This window comes from Chaetodon auriga, chromosome 21 (assembly GCF_051107435.1).
Source record: "Chaetodon auriga isolate fChaAug3 chromosome 21, fChaAug3.hap1, whole genome shotgun sequence".
Lineage (NCBI taxonomy): Eukaryota > Metazoa > Chordata > Actinopteri > Chaetodontiformes > Chaetodontidae > Chaetodon > Chaetodon auriga.
Genome location: NC_135094.1, coordinates 4930655 through 4948510, shown reverse-complemented (window position 1 = coordinate 4948510; position 17856 = coordinate 4930655). Strand labels below are relative to the sequence as shown.

General features: G+C 44.0%; 3 protein-coding genes across 10 annotated transcripts in view; 2 read left to right on the top strand and 1 right to left on the bottom strand.

The window, feature by feature from the left end:
- Positions 1–6114, top strand: part of abi1a (abl-interactor 1a) — a 42899-nt gene extending 36785 nt beyond the window's left edge. For 2 of the 8 annotated variants that reach the window (XM_076721388.1, XM_076721387.1), the window contains 5 exons: positions 191–295; positions 2512–2769; positions 4289–4375; positions 5499–5684; positions 5766–6114. In XM_076721388.1, the coding sequence (XP_076577503.1) occupies positions 191–295; positions 2512–2769; positions 4289–4375; positions 5499–5684; positions 5766–5941 (812 nt within the window). In that variant the 3' untranslated portion in view covers positions 5942–6114. The remainder of the gene's footprint in view (positions 1–190; positions 296–2511; positions 2770–4288; positions 4376–5498; positions 5685–5765) is intronic. The other 6 variants (XM_076721392.1, XM_076721391.1, XM_076721394.1 and 3 more) reach the window with 4 other exon arrangements.
- Positions 6115–7472: 1358 nt separating this feature from the next.
- pdss1 (prenyl (decaprenyl) diphosphate synthase, subunit 1) lies at positions 7473–12264 on the bottom strand. Its single transcript, XM_076721397.1, has 11 exons — positions 12099–12264; positions 11382–11449; positions 10983–11115; positions 10578–10708; positions 10225–10366; positions 10035–10146; positions 9764–9873; positions 9592–9672; positions 8800–8913; positions 8602–8682; positions 7473–8285 (listed from the first exon to the last, which is right to left on the bottom strand). Exons 1-11 carry the CDS (start codon positions 12252–12254, stop codon positions 8145–8147), a joined length of 1269 nt encoding a protein of 422 aa, XP_076577512.1. The 5' UTR covers positions 12255–12264; the 3' UTR covers positions 7473–8144.
- A 277-nt stretch (positions 12265–12541) lies between these two features.
- Positions 12542–17728, top strand: LOC143340172 (protein nucleotidyltransferase YdiU-like). The gene is made up of 19 exons (XM_076761826.1): positions 12542–13463; positions 13547–13665; positions 13751–13879; positions 14054–14118; positions 14215–14271; positions 14432–14530; positions 14689–14756; positions 14836–14923; positions 15036–15105; positions 15395–15467; positions 15550–15633; positions 15720–15849; positions 16078–16122; positions 16212–16293; positions 16454–16546; positions 16755–16831; positions 16999–17042; positions 17229–17308; positions 17401–17728. The coding sequence occupies exons 1-19, from the start codon at positions 13250–13252 to the stop codon at positions 17521–17523; spliced, it is 1740 nt and encodes a 579-aa protein (XP_076617941.1). The 5' UTR covers positions 12542–13249; the 3' UTR covers positions 17524–17728.
- Positions 17729–17856: the final 128 nt, after the last annotated feature.

The window sequence follows — 17856 nt, the reverse complement described above, 5'->3', positions numbered from 1 at the left end:
CCATGGAAACACTCATACCACAAAGAAGTGTGTGCGGAGCAGCTCCTTCGCAAAGTCGAGGCGCTCCTCCGACCCCCGAAGGGTTCTGGAGTGGAGCGGAGTGATGTTATGTAACGGCGTGGAGGTGCAGGGGGACAGACTCTGCTCTGCCGCTGCATTAAACGGTTTCTAATGTGAACACTCCTTTCAGTCCCGCCCATGTCCGCCCCCCCACCCCCTCCTCCACCACCGCCTCCACCCATGGCCGGGCTCGGCCCCCCAGCACCACCGCCGCCGCCGCCACCACCGCCCATAGGTGAGACTCCTCGTTCTCCGAGGCCGCTCCTGACGCCTCTGATGGTGGATAATCGGCACGCCTGCTGCGATCCTCTCATGGTGGAGATGAATAAATCTGGGTGTTGTGTGTGTGTGGACGGGCGTCTTACCGTTTGTACACACTGCAAGCAAGACGTTCTGACATTTAAAGAGCGGTTAAGCAGTTAAAAAAAAAAAAAACAGGCTGCACTTACATAGTTTTAATCATCATCTGAATTGATGAGCAGACGAAGTTGCTAAAAACAAACACCAGTTAGTTAATGAAAATTTCTGTTGCTTTAGAGAACACAAAAGGTTTGAGTGTCCTTCATTTCTTCCCTTAATCTGCCCTTTGTGTACAGACCTGTGGCTTATTAAATGAAATAACATGATTCAGGAAATGACGCTCTGATGCTCATCGTCTTGCAGTGTGAACAAACCAAATGTGCTTCTGTTTGGAGACACAGCAGGTTTACCTGAGAGTGTCTGGCTTTTTTCCATTTCTCTCAATCCTCAGTGGTGGTGGTACTTCCTTACTCCTTCAGCCCTCTGCTATGATTGGTTAAGAAGTCTCATCACCTAAGGCCAGGCTAAAATGAATTACTGCTGTTAATCAAGAAACATATCTGAACCTGTTGGCGATCAGTGGTGACAGAACAGACTTTTACAACCTAAAGACATGTAAGACCTTCAAGCTGAGGTCCTGTATTCTATACATTTCATTTACCTGAAGGTCTTTGAGACTTCTTTTGCACAGGTAAGATGCTGTTTCATTTAAATTATTTTACTTTTGTACCAGAAAAGTGATTTTTGCTTAAAGCTGCATCAGGCTACATTTTCCTGAATTCCATCTTAAATCATAACAAACTGTGACAGAAGAGCTGGCAGTTCGTGTTGTTTAGCTTAGCCCAGAGCTAGCGTTAGCATGAAAAGTCAGGCATCACTTAATTAAAACAGGTTGCACCACACAAATTAGTTTGTACGTAGATATTAATCGTCACTCCATATTTTCACCCAGTAACAGCCAGATGTGCTGCGTAGCTAACTGAACCAAAACCGTCTGCATGCACATAAAACGATAAACTGATACCTGAAATACAAAAAAAGCGTGCCAGCAGTCAGTTCTGTGACAGCGACGCCCACAGCTGATGTCACGTAATATGATTTCTGGGAAATGAAGTTTTAAAACCTTCAAACAGCCATCCGAGTGCTGCAGACATTTAATTTTGCCTAACGTAGCTTTAATTTCCATGAGGTCTTGACTCTGAATCACAGAGTGATACCGGCTTTGATTGACTGTCGGAGCTCTTTCGGCCTGAAAAGCATCCAGCTGTTTGAGTCCCATCAGCTACTGTAAGTGTGTTTGTACAGCGGCTGCTCGAATCTGATTAACATCATTTGAAACATGCACATTTTATCCTCTGAACATCAATGCGCACTTCCAGCTGTAATTACGTTTGCTGGTGACAGTATGGAGAGGTTTGTTTGCTCCTGTGTTCCTCTGAAGCTTTACTTCCTCTGGTTCCACCCATGCCTATCTGCGAGCTGGGCCGTTCCTTAGAGACCGTATGCTATCCAGAAATGTGAACAGGAAGTGCTCTCTTTAACCCCTTCTCTCCCTCTCAGACACACTGCGTCTACTGTATAATCATCCCGTATTTGAGCGTATTTAATGTTGTAACAGTGCTGCTGTTTGAAGAGATGATTGGGTTATTCTTAGACAGCCGTGCTGAGCTCAGTCATGAAGTCTCCCTCTTCACGTAATTGATCGAACACATTTAAAATCCAGAAAGTCGTTTTCGGTGCCAGCTGTGTTGAAGCCTGAAGGATCAGGCTGTTCTGTTGCTGCTCTCCTCTCTTTGCTCACTGAATCTTTTCCTTTGCTGCGTTCTTAACAAACCCTCAGGTGCAGGATTTATTCAGATGACCTTTCTGGACTGGATTTTTACCCTCGTGAAATGTCTCTTCTTAGCATTTTACAATCTGTGTTAGCGCCCTCGCTCTGCTGCTTCCTGTCATTGGTCACTGATTGTCTTTTCGGCAGGTGTGGGGCTCGAATCAGGTGTTAAACTCACATTATCTTTGACGGTCTGATTCATGTTTTGGGTTCTTCTTTTTTCTCTCTTCCCCTTTCCGCCTCCTCATGTTAACCCCCTCCCCCCTCTTTGGTCCTTGCTATCTTTCCTCCCTTCCTTTCCTTTCTTTGGGTGTTTCTAGTGGTGGCCCCTGGGCCTGGTCTGGGCCCTGCTCCAATGTCCCAGTTTGGAACCATCTCGCGGCAGATTTCGCGGCACAACCCCTCCAACTCCTCTGTCTCTATGGTTTCGGCCACGGGCACCTACCGCCGGGCGCCATCGGTCACTTCCCAGTTCTCCTTGCAGCAGCAGCAACAGCTACAGCAGCAACAACAGCAGCAGCAGCAACAACAGCAGCCTCATATTAATGGAGGCACGCCCGGCTACGGCCAGAACTCAAGTAAGGCCTTTCTGTCTCCAGTCCCAGCCTGCTTTCTCGATCCTGAACTGTCACTGAAGCACAAAACGTCACATTTTTCCAAATCATGCACCATCACAAACTAAAGCAAGCTAACCTTTGTGGCCAAAGACCAACATTTCACATCTGCAAGTGAGTCACTGCTTTCTGAAGGTCAAGCTCGCATTCTTGCCAGAATTATTGACTTTTTCTTGAAGTCTGAAAGTGCAGGTCGAGGCTTTTTATCTAACTGTGGGATGTCTTTAGTATTGATGCAGAACAGCTCGTCCTTGGGTTCCACAGCAGATGTGATGCAGACGGTCAATGTCTGCTGGAAATGCGTGGTCAGTTTTTGGGCTCATGTAAAAACATGATCAGAAGTTAAACTGCAAGTGTGTTTGTCTGTTCTTCTTGTGCGTTTCAATACCTTTCAAACTTCAGTAGCTACTGTCTAAAATGTACACGTTAGCGTTATCTTGATTCTGAATGGAGATGCATCCCAGGTCAAAAAAAACAATGTGGTTGGCGGCCATTTGTAAGTTACTTCTTCAAGCTAAGACCCTCTAGCTACTGCTACTACTTGCAGCTTGAGGTAGCAGGAAAGAGCAGAGTCAGGTGACCTTTCAGCTAGCTTGCAGGATTGCATTTACACCTGCTGAGTTCAGATGGCAGTGCGAGCCAGAGCACCTCCAGATGTGGCCGATCACAATGTGTTCGGCATGTTTTACACCTTTTTCCTGATCCAGACAGGATATCCAGAGGTAGATAGCATGTTAATGCCAGGTGTGAATGGGCCTCTAGTGTCTCATCTCCATGAGACATTCGTCATCTTAGATGCACATTTACTGAAGTGCTGGGCTTAATGTGTTTTACCACTGCTGGTCCATAACTTCTGGATCTGGAAAAAGTGGAGTAATAATTTAAAGTGCTCTGTTCATGGACACAGCAGGTCTGAAGGGAGCTTGCCTGAGATTAGGGCTGAGGTCGATGGACATCCAAGGCAAACAGCGCCTCCCTGTGGCCACTGGCAAATCTTTTTAGAGCCGTGAGTGGGAACTGTGTGATTGACAGAAATCAGGCATAATCCAGCAGTTTATCCTCTGGCCTCAGTGATCCCCAGATACCATGTGCAATCTCATCACACTCAGACGTCACTGAACTTCGCAGCGTGAGAACATTTGGTCTGTGCTGCAGCTACAGACACTTAAATTAATCTGTTGACTATTGGGTCGTTTCCTCTTTAAAATGTTAAAAATGTAATCTAATCTTGGTAACTGTGAGGTTTCTGTCAGCCGACAGGTCCATTACTTTGACCAAGCGTCTCAGCTCTGTCACTGTTTCCGTCACTCTGTCCTGCTCTGGTACCAGCTCACAGCTCCTGCAGTGTTTGTGTTCGGTCTGTCAGTGATGTGTTTGCTTGGGATCGGGGTGCATTCTTGACTGTCTTCTGTACACTCTTGGTGACTGATGGGCTTTCTCTCTCTGTTTCCCTGTTGCTCTCCTTCTCTGTGCTGGCTTTCAGTGTCTATCGCTCCTCCTCCTCCCCCCATGCCCCAGCTGACTCCACAGATACCTCTGACTGGCTTTGTGGCCAGGATGCAGGAGAGCAGTAAGTGAAGAGGCTAAGATGTTCTTTCCTCCTCATCTGTGCCAACTATTCCCATTTCCAGAACCCTCAGCATGCTCTGTTCTTGTTCATCCTCCCCCACTGCTGACTGTTGAGAACAAGTAATACCAACCTCTTGGACCAGTGAACCATCCAAGAAAGTCTCATTAGTCTCGTTAAGGTTTATGTAACTTTTTAAGTAGCCTTATCTGCTGCGTGTAGACAGATTTAATTCTTCAGCTATGAAACTACATGAGACAGTTTTTGTACTGTTTCTAAGTAGCATTAGGGTTATAATACATAGCTGCTGGAATAATCCTTTTTTTTAATATATATATATAAATATATGCAGGGGAATAACAACCGCGAGATTGTCAAGGCCAGCAGCTACTCGGCTTTCTGCGATTTAGTGTCACGCAGGGGGTTTTATCACCGACTCAAGCTCCGTATTCATACGCTGAATGTTCCTGTAGCACTGCAGGGTTGAGCTGAGATGAATGATAATGTTTAGAAGGAAAAAGTGCCAAAGGTCCCTGCAAAACAGGACTGGAGAAGATGGGGCTCGTTGCTGCCCCCTGCTGGTCCAAAACCTTTGATGCAGTCAAATATTACAGATGAATTACTTGGCAGGAAGCAGCTCTAGATTTCTATGGTGGACATTTTTTAATGAATAAGGGTTAAAGCAGTTATAGTGTTCAGTTAACTCTTGATTAAACTGACTGTAAAGCTCTATAAAAAGCAAATGTAGACGCTGTCATACAAACCTATAACCTACTAATTAGCATGACTCCGCATGTCATCATCATCTGAAGATCATTAGTTTTCATAAATCCTGAACAATTCTTTTTTTTACCACATGTGCATGTGTGAAACGTGTTGTGGCTCTGAAACTCATGGAGCTCAAACCACTTAAGAGGCATAAAAATACAGTGTATGATCCTGTTAAGTGGGGAGTCCTAACAGTGATGCCTCCTGCCTGATGAATGTAATGTTCAGAGACCCTCCACGCACACTCTCCTGCATGCCTTACCGTAAACTCTGCATGATTCAGCCGCCCGTCCTCTGCAGCGCCAGGCTCGTGTCGACCGTTGACCTTTGAACCTCACTTCCTGTGTCCGTTCGACAGTTGCAGATACTCCCACTCCGCCTCCACCTCCGCCTCCAGATGACATGCCCATGTTCGACGACTCTCCTCCTCCTCCGCCGCCGCCTCCAGTCGATTACGAGGAGGAGGACGCCGCCGTCGTGCAGTACAACGACCCCTACGCCGACGGGGACCCCCAGTGGGCACCCAAGAACTACATAGAGAAAGGTTTGCTCAAAGCACCACCAGTTTCGGGTGCTCCTTCAGTCCTTGTCGGATCCTAACAAACCTCTCACTTCCTGTTTCCAGTGGTGGCCATCTACGACTATACCAGGGACAAGGACGACGAGTTGAGTTTCATGGAGGGGGCGATCATCTACGTCATCAAGAAGAACGACGACGGCTGGTTCGAGGGCGTCTGCAACGGCGTCACCGGACTGTTCCCGGGCAACTACGTGGAGTCCATCATGCACTACGCCGACTGAAGGGACCTCGCAGTAACAGTACAGTCTATTTATTCAGTCACATCATAATCCACTGAGAGACTGACCGCAGCAATCTTTGACTCCTGAGACGCATAGACATAACTGTATGATCCACTTTTGATATGACAGAATGTTCTTTCCCTTACTGATTGCAAATAAAATGAAAAGTAATATCTATTTAGTTTATTTTGGTGTTATATGGGTGGGTGGGGAACATTTATGGAACATGTAAAAAATAAAGTTTCTAAAGAATCGGACTGCACACGCTCACACCGATGGCCACGCGGCTGAGGGATGTACGGGAAGCGAATCCTTTGTGAACAAACGTTTTGGGTTTGATGGAACAAAAATGAAACGTGACGGTCGCGGAGACGCCTTCAGCTGAAGTGTTCGTACTGTCAGGTGTATATAATGTGAGCTGCAGCCGCTTGGGTTTCTGTAATGTGAATTCAGTGAATGTCGATCATGATAGTTTTCATTAGTGGTGCCCTCCTCCGCTCCGAAAGGCTCCGTCGTGAAATAAACGCAGGTGGCCTGTCCGTAATCTACAAATTTAAATACTGTATGTGGTATTTCAAAGCCGATTACTCCTGGAAATCCGTCTTGGCTTTAAAGCATGCAAAATTTTAAGAGATATATAATGTAATCTTAAGTTTGTTGCCATTATGCCTCCATTATGTTGTAAATGTATTCACCTTTTTAATTTTTATGACACTGTTGAAATCACTGAACTTTCTGGACGCTGGCGTGAACTTCAGGCGTTCCCATGGTCTCACCCTCTCAATGCCCATTTGCATCATAAAAATGAAACAGAGTTTACTTTTTCGTGCATTTTTAGATCAGTTTGAAGCAATAGAACACATTCCTCTTTTTATTTTTTTGGGCTTATTATCAAAGATTTTAGGATTATGTCACATCACTGTTTTTAACTTTCTACTAATCCACGTAAAACCTGTAGGATCCAGTGGTAACATTGGCAATAACGGACTCTGACAGACAGCGTGCGGCGATAATTAGAGTGGACGCTGTCCTGCCTGACACTGCCATGGGACAATTCAGACGTAATGTAGACCAATAAACAACTAATACCTCCTTCACCAGGCAACAGCGACCTGCTCTGGGTTCAAGGACCATGCTGAATGCTCTGAACATGAAATCCTCCGGGCTGCACAGGTGTACATATTGTAACTAAAATCAGCCAATGAACATTAGGTTTCACTCAGGTCTAGGAATCGTCTTTATAACATTGTATTTTTTTTTTTCTGTTGGCCCGTGATCTAATTTTTTGACTTCCAAATGCATCCTCTTCTTCCACCATTGACCATTTCAGGCTACTGCAGCTCTGCCTTGATATTTTGCCCGTTTGCTTTAGGATTTCCAATTAAAAGAAATGTGTTCCAGCTCAATTTCATGGGTAGAAATATTGACATCTATCCCTGTCTGCCCTTCCTTTGTACATATAATATGTTGATTGAAAAGTTAATGTACAGTCTTTTATAATAAACGATTCTATGTACAACATGCATGCGTGGTGACTTGGATCAAAAAGGAGCGAAGGCTTAAATAAAAAAACAATAAGTTTATTATGACCACACAGTCATTGAAGATGTTAAGTCCTTGATTGTTTAACCTTTTAACATTGCACACGTCAAAAAGACACATGAATTTTGGCCTCTGAGGTGTGGACGGATCACCTAAGACTCACACAGATCCACACAGACACACCAATGACAAAGTCTCCCTTCGTTTGCATTGCAGCTCAGCACTTGTTCGTAACAAGCCGTCAAGTCACAGCTGCCTAGTTTGGAGGCGTGGGCGGCGGCTGCAGTTACAGTGCTGTATAAGGTGAAGAGCTGGGGTGCAGCTCTCAGTGCCGCCCACTCCTTTACGTTTATCAGGTTTCCTTCTCCAGGTCACGACTGATACCATTCAGGAAATCTGAATCAAATGGTGCGACTATTAATATGTCATATCATTAAGAAGCAGCATCGTCTATGTTTTTGGGAGCAGTTCAAGAACACATGCAGTGCGAGCTGAGAGAGACCCCTGCAAGCTGTTTTTATCCCTTCATTTCTGACAAACCAAACGTCACCAGGGGTCCTTCCGAACCAAAGTCCATCGCTTCTCTCACCGGTTTTTGTCCAGGCAGGGTCGGTCGCTCTCCCACAGGTAGCTGCCTGAAGTGAAGGCCGGCAGTGGAGGTTCACTTATCTCTGGTAAGCACCATCTCGGTGAGCCTGATGAGGGCGTCCCTCTCTGCCGACGGCCTCAGCATGCTGATCTGCCTGATGGCTTCCTGGCAGTAGCGATGGGCCAGATATTTAGTCTGCTGCACGCCATTACTCTGAAACACAAGAAGAAGGAATCTATTCCAGGAAACATGTACCTTTATGTTACACTGGAAAGCTTCCACAGTTCAACAGATGCCTGATTCCATTTATCAGCGTGTCAATTTAAACAGCTTGAGCAGAGAGTTCAACTGTTTATCGCGCAAATATGATGTAAATAATACAACAACATCTTTCATCTTTTCACCAGGTTTAAACAGAACGACGGACACGAAGCAGCATTCAAACGTTGATTTAGAAGTGAACGTCAGTGTTAGTAATGAAGCTTGAATCACTTGGCCCCGGCCATTCACAGCACAGGACTGGTCATACCTTGAGGACGTACTGCCAGGCTCGATCGACGTCTCCTGTGCTGCTGAAACGTCTCATGATCATTACCTGCAGCTCTGGAAACTGAGGGGACAGAAAGAAAGCAGCGGACGGTGATGCACGGTGTGTGTCCGTCTTCGATCAGACCGTCCAGCGTCTATGAAGACGTACGACCCACTGAAATGCTGATGCTGCTCTCACCTGTTGGCAAGCGAACAGGACCGGCCCGGTGGCCAATCCCAGTTTGAGATCTGCAGCCGTGGGCTTCCCCAGGTGACTGGCTCCTGATGTGAAGTCCAAGACATCATCGACCAACTACACGCCAGAGGAAGAAGAACCCATGTGACCAGTTTATATACATGACAGTGAAAACACATTTCTACATCCTGAATATAAACCAACCCAGACCGAACAGACCTTCACTTCAGTGTATTAGAAAGTCATTACAACTACACTTTTACTTTTTGTTCCGGATATGACTTTAAAAAGTGTACTTCTAACTAGTTGTCATCAAGTTGGAGTTAAATTTATTAAAAATGAATATACTAATTCTGCAGTACTTACAGTACTTACTACTAAAGTGGTATTTCAAATTTTGTATTGTGAATTACAATAAAGAAAAAAATAATAAAGTGTATTTATGAAAAGAATATTTATTTTCAAGTCCACAAGTTCGGCACGCTTTCACTTCATTTTAAGTATATTGGAAGACATCGGTGATATAACACAACTGTACTACAGGTGTGTTTTTAATGCTCATGAATCCTGATTTTCACTGCTGGACTTCAGGACAACCAATGTTTGGAAAAGTTGTGCCAATTTAGTAACTATTTACACGTCAAGTACACTCAAATGGTACTCAAGGACTACTTGAGTACACTAAAGTATACTCGAAGGTGACAAAAATAGCATGTATGTAGTACATGCTTCAAACAGGAGTAAAAAGGAGTCTAAAAAACAAAAAAAAAAAGGTTGAAAAGGATCAGAAGTTACCTGAAACGCGATGCCAACATTCTTCCCATACTGGTAGGCTATTTCATGGACGTCAGGGTCAGAGTTCACCAGAACGGATACCTTAAAAGAAAGAGAAGAGGCAAGAAACGGCATGACGTCCAGAATCTGAGGCAGAATCCGTCATATCTGCGTAAAGACAGAACGTACATACTGCTTTACAGCAGTTCGCGATGAGACTCGCCGTCTTCTTGAAGGTTTTCTCGAGGTAGTGTGTGAACCTGTCGTTCTCGTCCTCTTTGGAGCCCAGCTGCATGAATTCACCTGGAAGCACAATTAAAGACATATTAGCTGATTCTGGACAGTTTGCCACAAGTTCCACCTTCCAGTGTGCGAAGCTGCTTCGTACAGCTTTACATGCAACTTCAATCAAGACTATTTCTGACTGACTTGGCAAAATGGGACGAGCAATGTGATCACTGTACCTCGCACCAGGTCGTCTATCACCTCGGCCACCATTTTCACCACTGCGATGTTACCGACACGAGCCAAGGCCATGGAGGCAACTGAGAGGATGAAATCTCCAGCCAAGATAGCCTGGAAGAGAGAAAACAAATGGTTTCCACATCCGTCTGCGGAGAAAAGGAAGAACAGAGCCGATGTAATTTCCCCTACCTTTCTTTCGCCCCACATGTCATGGATGGCCCTCTTTCCCCTTCGCTTATCTGACCCGTCTATAACGTCATCGTGCACCAGGCTGGCAGTGTGGATCATTTCTGAGATCATAGCCACGGTCCTCTGCCCGGGGAGCAGCTCCCTGCGGAGGACAAAGGCCGACGACAGATTGCATGATCAAATAAAAGCCTGGATTATGCTTCATGTAATAATTACAGAGGGCGCGGTGCTTCTTCGCTCCTACAACTGTATCAAAGGTCATGCTGGGTTAGCAGTAGCAGTAAATAAACCATGATGATCAAGATGACCATGATGTTCTGTTGAAATATGCAGTTATGGAGTGATCTGTTTACCCAGATCTGTTGCTGTGGATGTTGAGCGCCCGGGCCATCAGGATAATTATAATTGGCCGGATAGCCTTGCCCTTGCCATCAAAGTAGTATTCGCACAGAGACTTCAGCTCCTCCTTGGATACAAATAGCTCCTGTGAGGCAGAGTCATGAAAATCACATCTTTTATTTCAATCATAATCAGCACAATGTCACATGATGGTAAAATGTGACAGCACGTGGATTCACGTAAAGGCAATACGAGGAAGGCTGTATTAGACGGACAGTAATCTGACTCCAGATAAGCTTTAAATGCCTTCCTGACTCCATGCTGTCTGCACTGCCAGCTAGCCTAATGCTAGCTGCAAATTAGCATCACTCCATATGTAACAACACGTGGCAAGCGCACGCTCTGCGCTGAAAATGTACCTTTCTGATGTCATCGTACAAACTTTTCAAATCTCTGTGCACGAGTGTGAACGGGTCCTTCAGCTTCGCATCACTGTGGATGTTTCTGCAGCAGCAGGGCTGTAATGTGGGATCCAACCACTGGGACCTGTGTCTGGACAGAAAGACAACACGGTCACTTTCGTTATTTCACAGGCTAATATTGGCTTATTTCTTGTTTTATTCATTTGGATCCCCAGTGGCCGTTGCAACAACAATTTCATCTGACCATGTAAATCTTGCAATGCTTGACATTTAACCAAAATTGTTAAATTACGCCATGCTGTCTGCTGGTCTAAGCCCATTAGAATAATATGCAAAGACACAGTAACCAGTTTGGTAACAGTACTTGTCCAGGCAGGGTCGGTTAAGGCAACTTACCTGGTGAGAGCTGAGGTTGAGGTTAAAGTTGTCAGGTTTGTCTGTGTTGGCAGTGCTGATGGCCGCCCCTAAAATATCAAAGGACATGATGCAAAGGGACTTTAGAAATTAGACAGCAGACAACAGAGTCAACATTTCTCCCCAGCTGGCAGCTCGGAGGAGGCTTAAAAACACATACAGAGCCTTGTTTTTGTTAGCTGCAATTATACAACATGAAAAATAAAAATTTCTGCTTAAAATGAACCAGTTTCTGTAACACACAGCTTACAGCCTTTATCTCATTAGGAAATCTTGTCGTTTTTCCTCTTTCTAGCAATTGTAAAAGTATCTAGGGTGACACGCGTGACTCTGACAGATGAATGAATGCCAGGTGCAAAGAAACCCCTAAATGAACGGGGACTTGCTAGATTGAGGCGCATAGTTATCCAAGTCAAGGGCAGAGCTTGGTTTAATTGCAGGAGCAGATGTCAGGAGCAGGTGTTGACTTCATGCCAGAGGAGTAACTTCACTCCTCCGACCAAGTGAACAGCCCTCGCAACAAGTCAGCATCAATTTAAGAGATTCTTACAAAACACAATGAAACGCTACCTACATCTAAATGATAAACCGGTTACATGAGTGAAACAAGCACGCAGTCTTGCCGGCTGACAGACCGGCGGCACGTATGACCTTCTAGGGTTTGGCAGGATTCCCCGCCCGGCATCCCCGCAAACTCACCTCATTCCCCGGCCCGGAGCTCAAGAATGTCCGCCCCAAAGAGGTCGCGGAGACGGACGCGGACCTGCCGTTAAAATACCATAAGGTTTCAAACAAACTCGTGCTGGTACGATGTGTACTCCACCTCCGGCACTGCCCCCACCACGAACCCGCCATGTTCTTCTTCTTCTTCTTCTTCTCTGAGGTTTTATGGCAGCTGACATCCACGATTTCGCATTACTGCCATCTTCTGGTTACATTCTTCATCATTAAGGGGAGATACTCGAGCCGTCTGATGTCATGCTGGCAAGGGCTGACACTGAATCTCTGCACATTAGTAAATGACTGCAGTGAATCTGCTCACTCCACGCTAATGCCCCGCCATGTTCCCCTATAGCGTGCATTAAGACAGGTTACATACCTGAACGGAACCGGCAACCAGTAAGCCGTCGACGGTTGATGACGTTTCCTAACGAGGAAGTAACGTTAACCATGGTGGTAGAGAGTTGAGAGGAAAATGAGTAGCTAAATTCCTTTAAAATGAAACATTTAACCGGATCGCTGTGGCAGATTTTAACGATAGTTGTTTGTCAAAACTAAAGCTCCAAATGTGTGTTCTCAGAGGTTTCCAGAAAAATACTAGCATATCTGGAACGATGCTACTAGCTCACTAACTTAGAGCTAACGTTTGCTAACGTAACTATAGCAACCGCTGTTTAAAAATAGCTAGTGCTAATGCTAACGTTATTCAGGCTAACTAGCCATATGGGATGTTTTGACGGATAAACCTAGCTAAAGTATGTTCACCTGCCTTTTTTATCTTCAAAGTACGGCGTACAGCTAAATCTGTGGGTGTTTTTTAGTTGTTCTAAGGTATTACTTAAGCTAACGAAAAACTAATGAAAGTAGCCTCTTCATGGATGTTAGAGAATTAATATATGCTAATCGATAGCTAATACATTTATACTGTAGTACTGTTACACTTAGACGTTATATAATAACGTTACACTACATTTGTTTAGTACTTTAGTACGTGTTAGTACTCCTTCAACCACGGCTGTTTGCCTTCTGATGGTGGCTCGCTGGCCGTCATAGTTGACCCTTTTCTTGTTTATAGCTACATCATAGCTTACAGCTCAGGTACATTTAAGGCACCTGGTGTGTCAGTGGAAATGTCCAGTATCCACACAGTGTTAGTGTTTGCTCTGTTATCAGCAGCCAGCTTCACACCTGTGTATCTACTGGAGTTCTGCCAAAATACTGACAGTGACTGCAACAGTCATGACAAAACGGCATCGGACGCTGTCAGATCCAGGTGGAACGTGACTGTTTCAAACCTCATACAGGACCTGGGCCGATTCAGCGTGTCCTGCAAGAAGCTCATAGGTAAAACTGACTCTTACATCATTACAAATCAGTATGTTTGAATAAGCAATGAAAGGGTCAGCACCATTCTGTCCTCTCTGCAGAAACATTTCCACTTGATGAGGTTGATGGGAACTTTGTTCGCACCGTAAAGAACTGCATATTCTCCAAATCCATCCCCACTCCCCTGAAAGGCCCATTAAGACTGGCAGCAGTTTCCAAGGTGGTGTTGTAATATCATCATAAGCATCACAGGGTGTTTATGTAACGACAGAGGAATCCGTTTACATTTCAACTTGTCTCCACAGGACGTCATTGAAGGCATCTTAAATTTAGACATGGCTGTAACACAGTCGGATGAGTTCCTGCATTATGCCAGTGGTGGCAGACTTCTTCCAGGATCTGTTCCACTTGCACACAGATATGGAGGTCATCAGGTAGAGTTTGTTCTAAATCCTTCACACTGGTCCCTCAAGTCTAAACACCCAACACATTTTGTACTAATTACTATCAAATTTTCATATTAAGCTAATAACACCTGTGCACTTCAGAGACTGGATCTGATCACAGTTGGTGACATGAAAATTTACTAATGTCTTCCTCCTCTTCAGTTTGGCTACTGGGCAGGTCAGCTGGGCGATGGTCGAGCACATTCTCTTGGTCAGTATTCAAACAGGTGAGAGTATTTTTAAAGTATGTTCAAGATATTGTATATTTAAGGTGCATAACCAGGTAAGGCTGTAACTTATTTTTCTTATAAAATGCACCACAGCAAAGGAGAAGCATGGGAACTGCAGCTTAAAGGCTCTGGCAAAACACCTTATTCAAGGTATGTTGCTTCTTTTTCCGCTGTACCATTTTACTTCCTTTTTCTCTTCGTTTCACTTTGCCACATTTGGCAACACTGCATGTCAATGATACCAAAATGGCAGCAAGAGGCAGCTATGTTTAATCTGAAGTTTCAGTATGAGTTTTAATGTGTCATACAGATCAGGAGATGGTCGAGCTGTGATCCGCTCTTCTGTGAGGGAGTTCCTGTGCAGTGAAGCCATGCATTTCCTGGGTGTTCCAACCAGCAGGGCCGCCAGGTGAGAGGGGCAGGTGATGGATGAATGAAAAGCTACAAGCAGCGTTAACATTTGTTTTTCATTGGTCTTAATATTTTGTATTGGAATCCTAAAATTTTTGCACTATTTGTGCAGCTGCACTATGTTCCACTGACCTTATTCTATTGTTTCTGTTTTAGTCTAATTGTAAGTGACGAGCCTGTGATGAGGGACCAGTTCTACAATGGCAATGTGAAGACAGAGAGAGGTACAGAGAGCAAGCTTTGACGTTTCATTTGTATAAAATGTTTTAGTAGAGCTTTTTATTATTACTTTTTTTTCCCCAGGAGCTGTTGTTCTCCGGTTAGCTAAGTCATGGTTTCGCATTGGATCCATAGAAATTTTGGCTCAGAGTGGAGAGATAGATCTGCTGAGGTGAGTCTGGTCTCGTGATCGTAGTGTCAGTGCTTTCTCCCCCCTCTGTGGCCTCTTATCGCATGAAGCGAAGTGAAGCTTGTTTATAACTTTTTGTTCTGTTGATTTTTAGAAAGCTGTTGAACTTTGTGATTGAGGAACATTTTTCTTCAATCAATTCAGATGACCCAGATAAATATTTGGTAAGTTAGAAAATAAATACACAGAGAAAAATAAATAAATAAATAAATAAACACCAGAGGTTTTACTTGATCTTACTTTAGTATACAAACAATAAATAAAAATAAGGTTCATGGGGAAATAACTGCTAGCGCCTAATCTGAGTGGAATAGTGTTGGAAGGAAACAGTAAAGAGGTTTTTTGCTTTCACAAACATCACGCTGTAGTAACTGTATGTCTGCATGCTGTATGATATTTATTTCTTTAAAGACCTTCCTTGTTTCACGCTGTGTGTTTTGTTGTGTTTTGTAGGTGTTTTACTCCACAGTTGTAAATGAAACAGCACACCTGATAGCCCAGTGGACGTCGGTTGGGTTTGCACATGGTGAGATTCTGGTCTGGCCGAACATTTGATCGCACTGTATCTACTAATATCTGCTGATATCTGCTGTGTGTGATCACGACAGGTGTGTGCAACACGGACAACTTCAGTCTCCTCTCTATCACCATCGACTACGGGCCGTTTGGCTTCATGGAGGCGTATAACCCCGGTGTGTACGCACGCGTGTCGCTGTTTCACTGCCATAACTGAATGCCCCGTTCTCGTCAAATGTCAAACAAAGCTGCAATGTTGCAGGTTTTGTGCCCAACACATCCGACGATGAGGGCAGATACAGCGTAGGAGCTCAGGCCAGCGTCGGACTGTTCAACCTGGAGAAACTCTCGGCAGCTCTGAGTCCTGTGCTGTCTAACAAACAGCAGAAAGAGTAAGAACATGGTGGCTGTTTATCCTGAGGGGGACTTGAAGTAAAATGTGACTTGTTTTGACGTTTGTTTGCCACCATATAAAGTGGTAAAAGCAAAGCAAGGCCCCTGAAGCAACATGCAACATGACTATTAATAACTTTTGAACCAAGTGTTGGTGAGCAATTGTCAAAGAGAGTGAGATTTTAGATTTTCTTAACATAATTCTGGGCTTCTCTTCTTTTTTTCAGGGCTAAAATCATTTTAAAAGGATATTCTGATATTTACCAGATGAGGTGAGCTCCATGCATCTCTTCTATATCCAAGCACTGATAGTACAGTAATGACATCTTATTTCCTAGCATTGACCGTGTTTGCATTTCAGGATTCATCAGCTGTTTAAAGCTAAACTGGGCCTTCTAGGTGAAGAGGAGGATGATGGCTACCTCATTGCCTTCCTCCTGAAGGCAAGTCACTGACAATGAGATGGATGCTTACCGTAACAGACATTTTTACACGGTTCATCTCAGTCTGCTAAGTCAATTTAATGTCACTGTCTGTTTACTGGCTGTGTACAAATTGGATTTTTGTTTTTACTCCCAGTCTAATTTGTGTTCGTCTCCCCAGATGATGGAGGACACACAGTCAGACTTCACCATGACCTTCAGGCAGCTCAGTGAAGTTTCAGCACAGCAGCTTCACAACAACAACTTCACACAGGTGGAGCTGAAGTGGCCTTATGTCACAGTCCAGTTTTTAGGTTTGGTTTGGAAGTTAGTCTCTTTAGTCTGTCTAAATATCAACTGGTGTTCAGTTTGCAGGTAGCCGACATGAAAAATGCTGCAAAGCAAACTTCTGGAGAACCAGTTTATGCACTTTGATTTCAAGGCATCGTTTTTATGATTTTTACATTTCTGATTTGTATTAGATGTGGGCTCTTGAAGACTTGTCGTCCCACCAGCTCTTCTCTGATTGGCTCAGCATGTACCTGCTGCGGCTCAGTAGGTAAGCAAAAAGACATAATGCAAAGTTCGATTGGTAACCAAAGTTTCTGTGAAATGTTCTGTTTGTGTTTGCTGTACTTTCTCATCTCCATTGTGTCATATTGTTGTTTTTGTTCTTGGAGTATATCAAAGTAATATTTGGATTCTAAAGTTTTTTCCTCTCTTCAGACAACCAAATGATAGCGATTTGGACCGTCAAGACAGGATGAAAAGTGAGCCACTTAATCCACATTTTAACATTGTTTTGACCACGAAAGATGTAATTATTTGACATTTCGTCTTGAGTAATGACATTGTGCTTCAAAACAGCAATTAAGGAAGAAGTCACTTATTCATATTTGTGTAATGTGATGTTTTACCAAGAAGCTCTTTGCCTGATTGTCAAAAATATCTTACAGATGTGAATCCTAGATATGTGCTGAGGAACTGGATGGCAGATTCTGCTATTAGGAGAGCTGAGATGAACGATTTTTCAGAGGTGTGTCCGTGATATTTAACAGATTAAGCTGTTAAATATACTCTCTGTGACAAATTGGTTTAAATCAGTCTTTTATTTTTTTTCACCACTAGGTGGAGCTACTGCTCCATATCCTGTCTTTTCCCTTTGTTACACAAGAGACTGCAGAGGAGGCGGGCTATGCAGCAAGACCGCCGCTGTGGGCTAAGAGGTTAAAGGTCAGCTGTTCCTCTTGAGTGACTCCTGGATGTAGAAAAATACTAAAATGATGAAGAATTACAACCTAACGGAGCTTTTATACTACATTTTGATCAATTCTGTCATGTTTGGGGAATATATTTGGTCCAACACGTCAAGGTCATGGCTGTTTTATGTTGTTTAATGTCACAACATCTTGTGATCCCATATTAATACCAAAATAAATACAAAGATGCTACTGTGGAGGCTGTCTTGTATGTCTTTTAAAGATCTAGGTTCGTATACAGCATCGTACATGGTCCTACTTAGGTGCTTTTTACATATCTGAGGATTTTATAGCATTTCTGAGGCGCAATACTGATTATGAGATT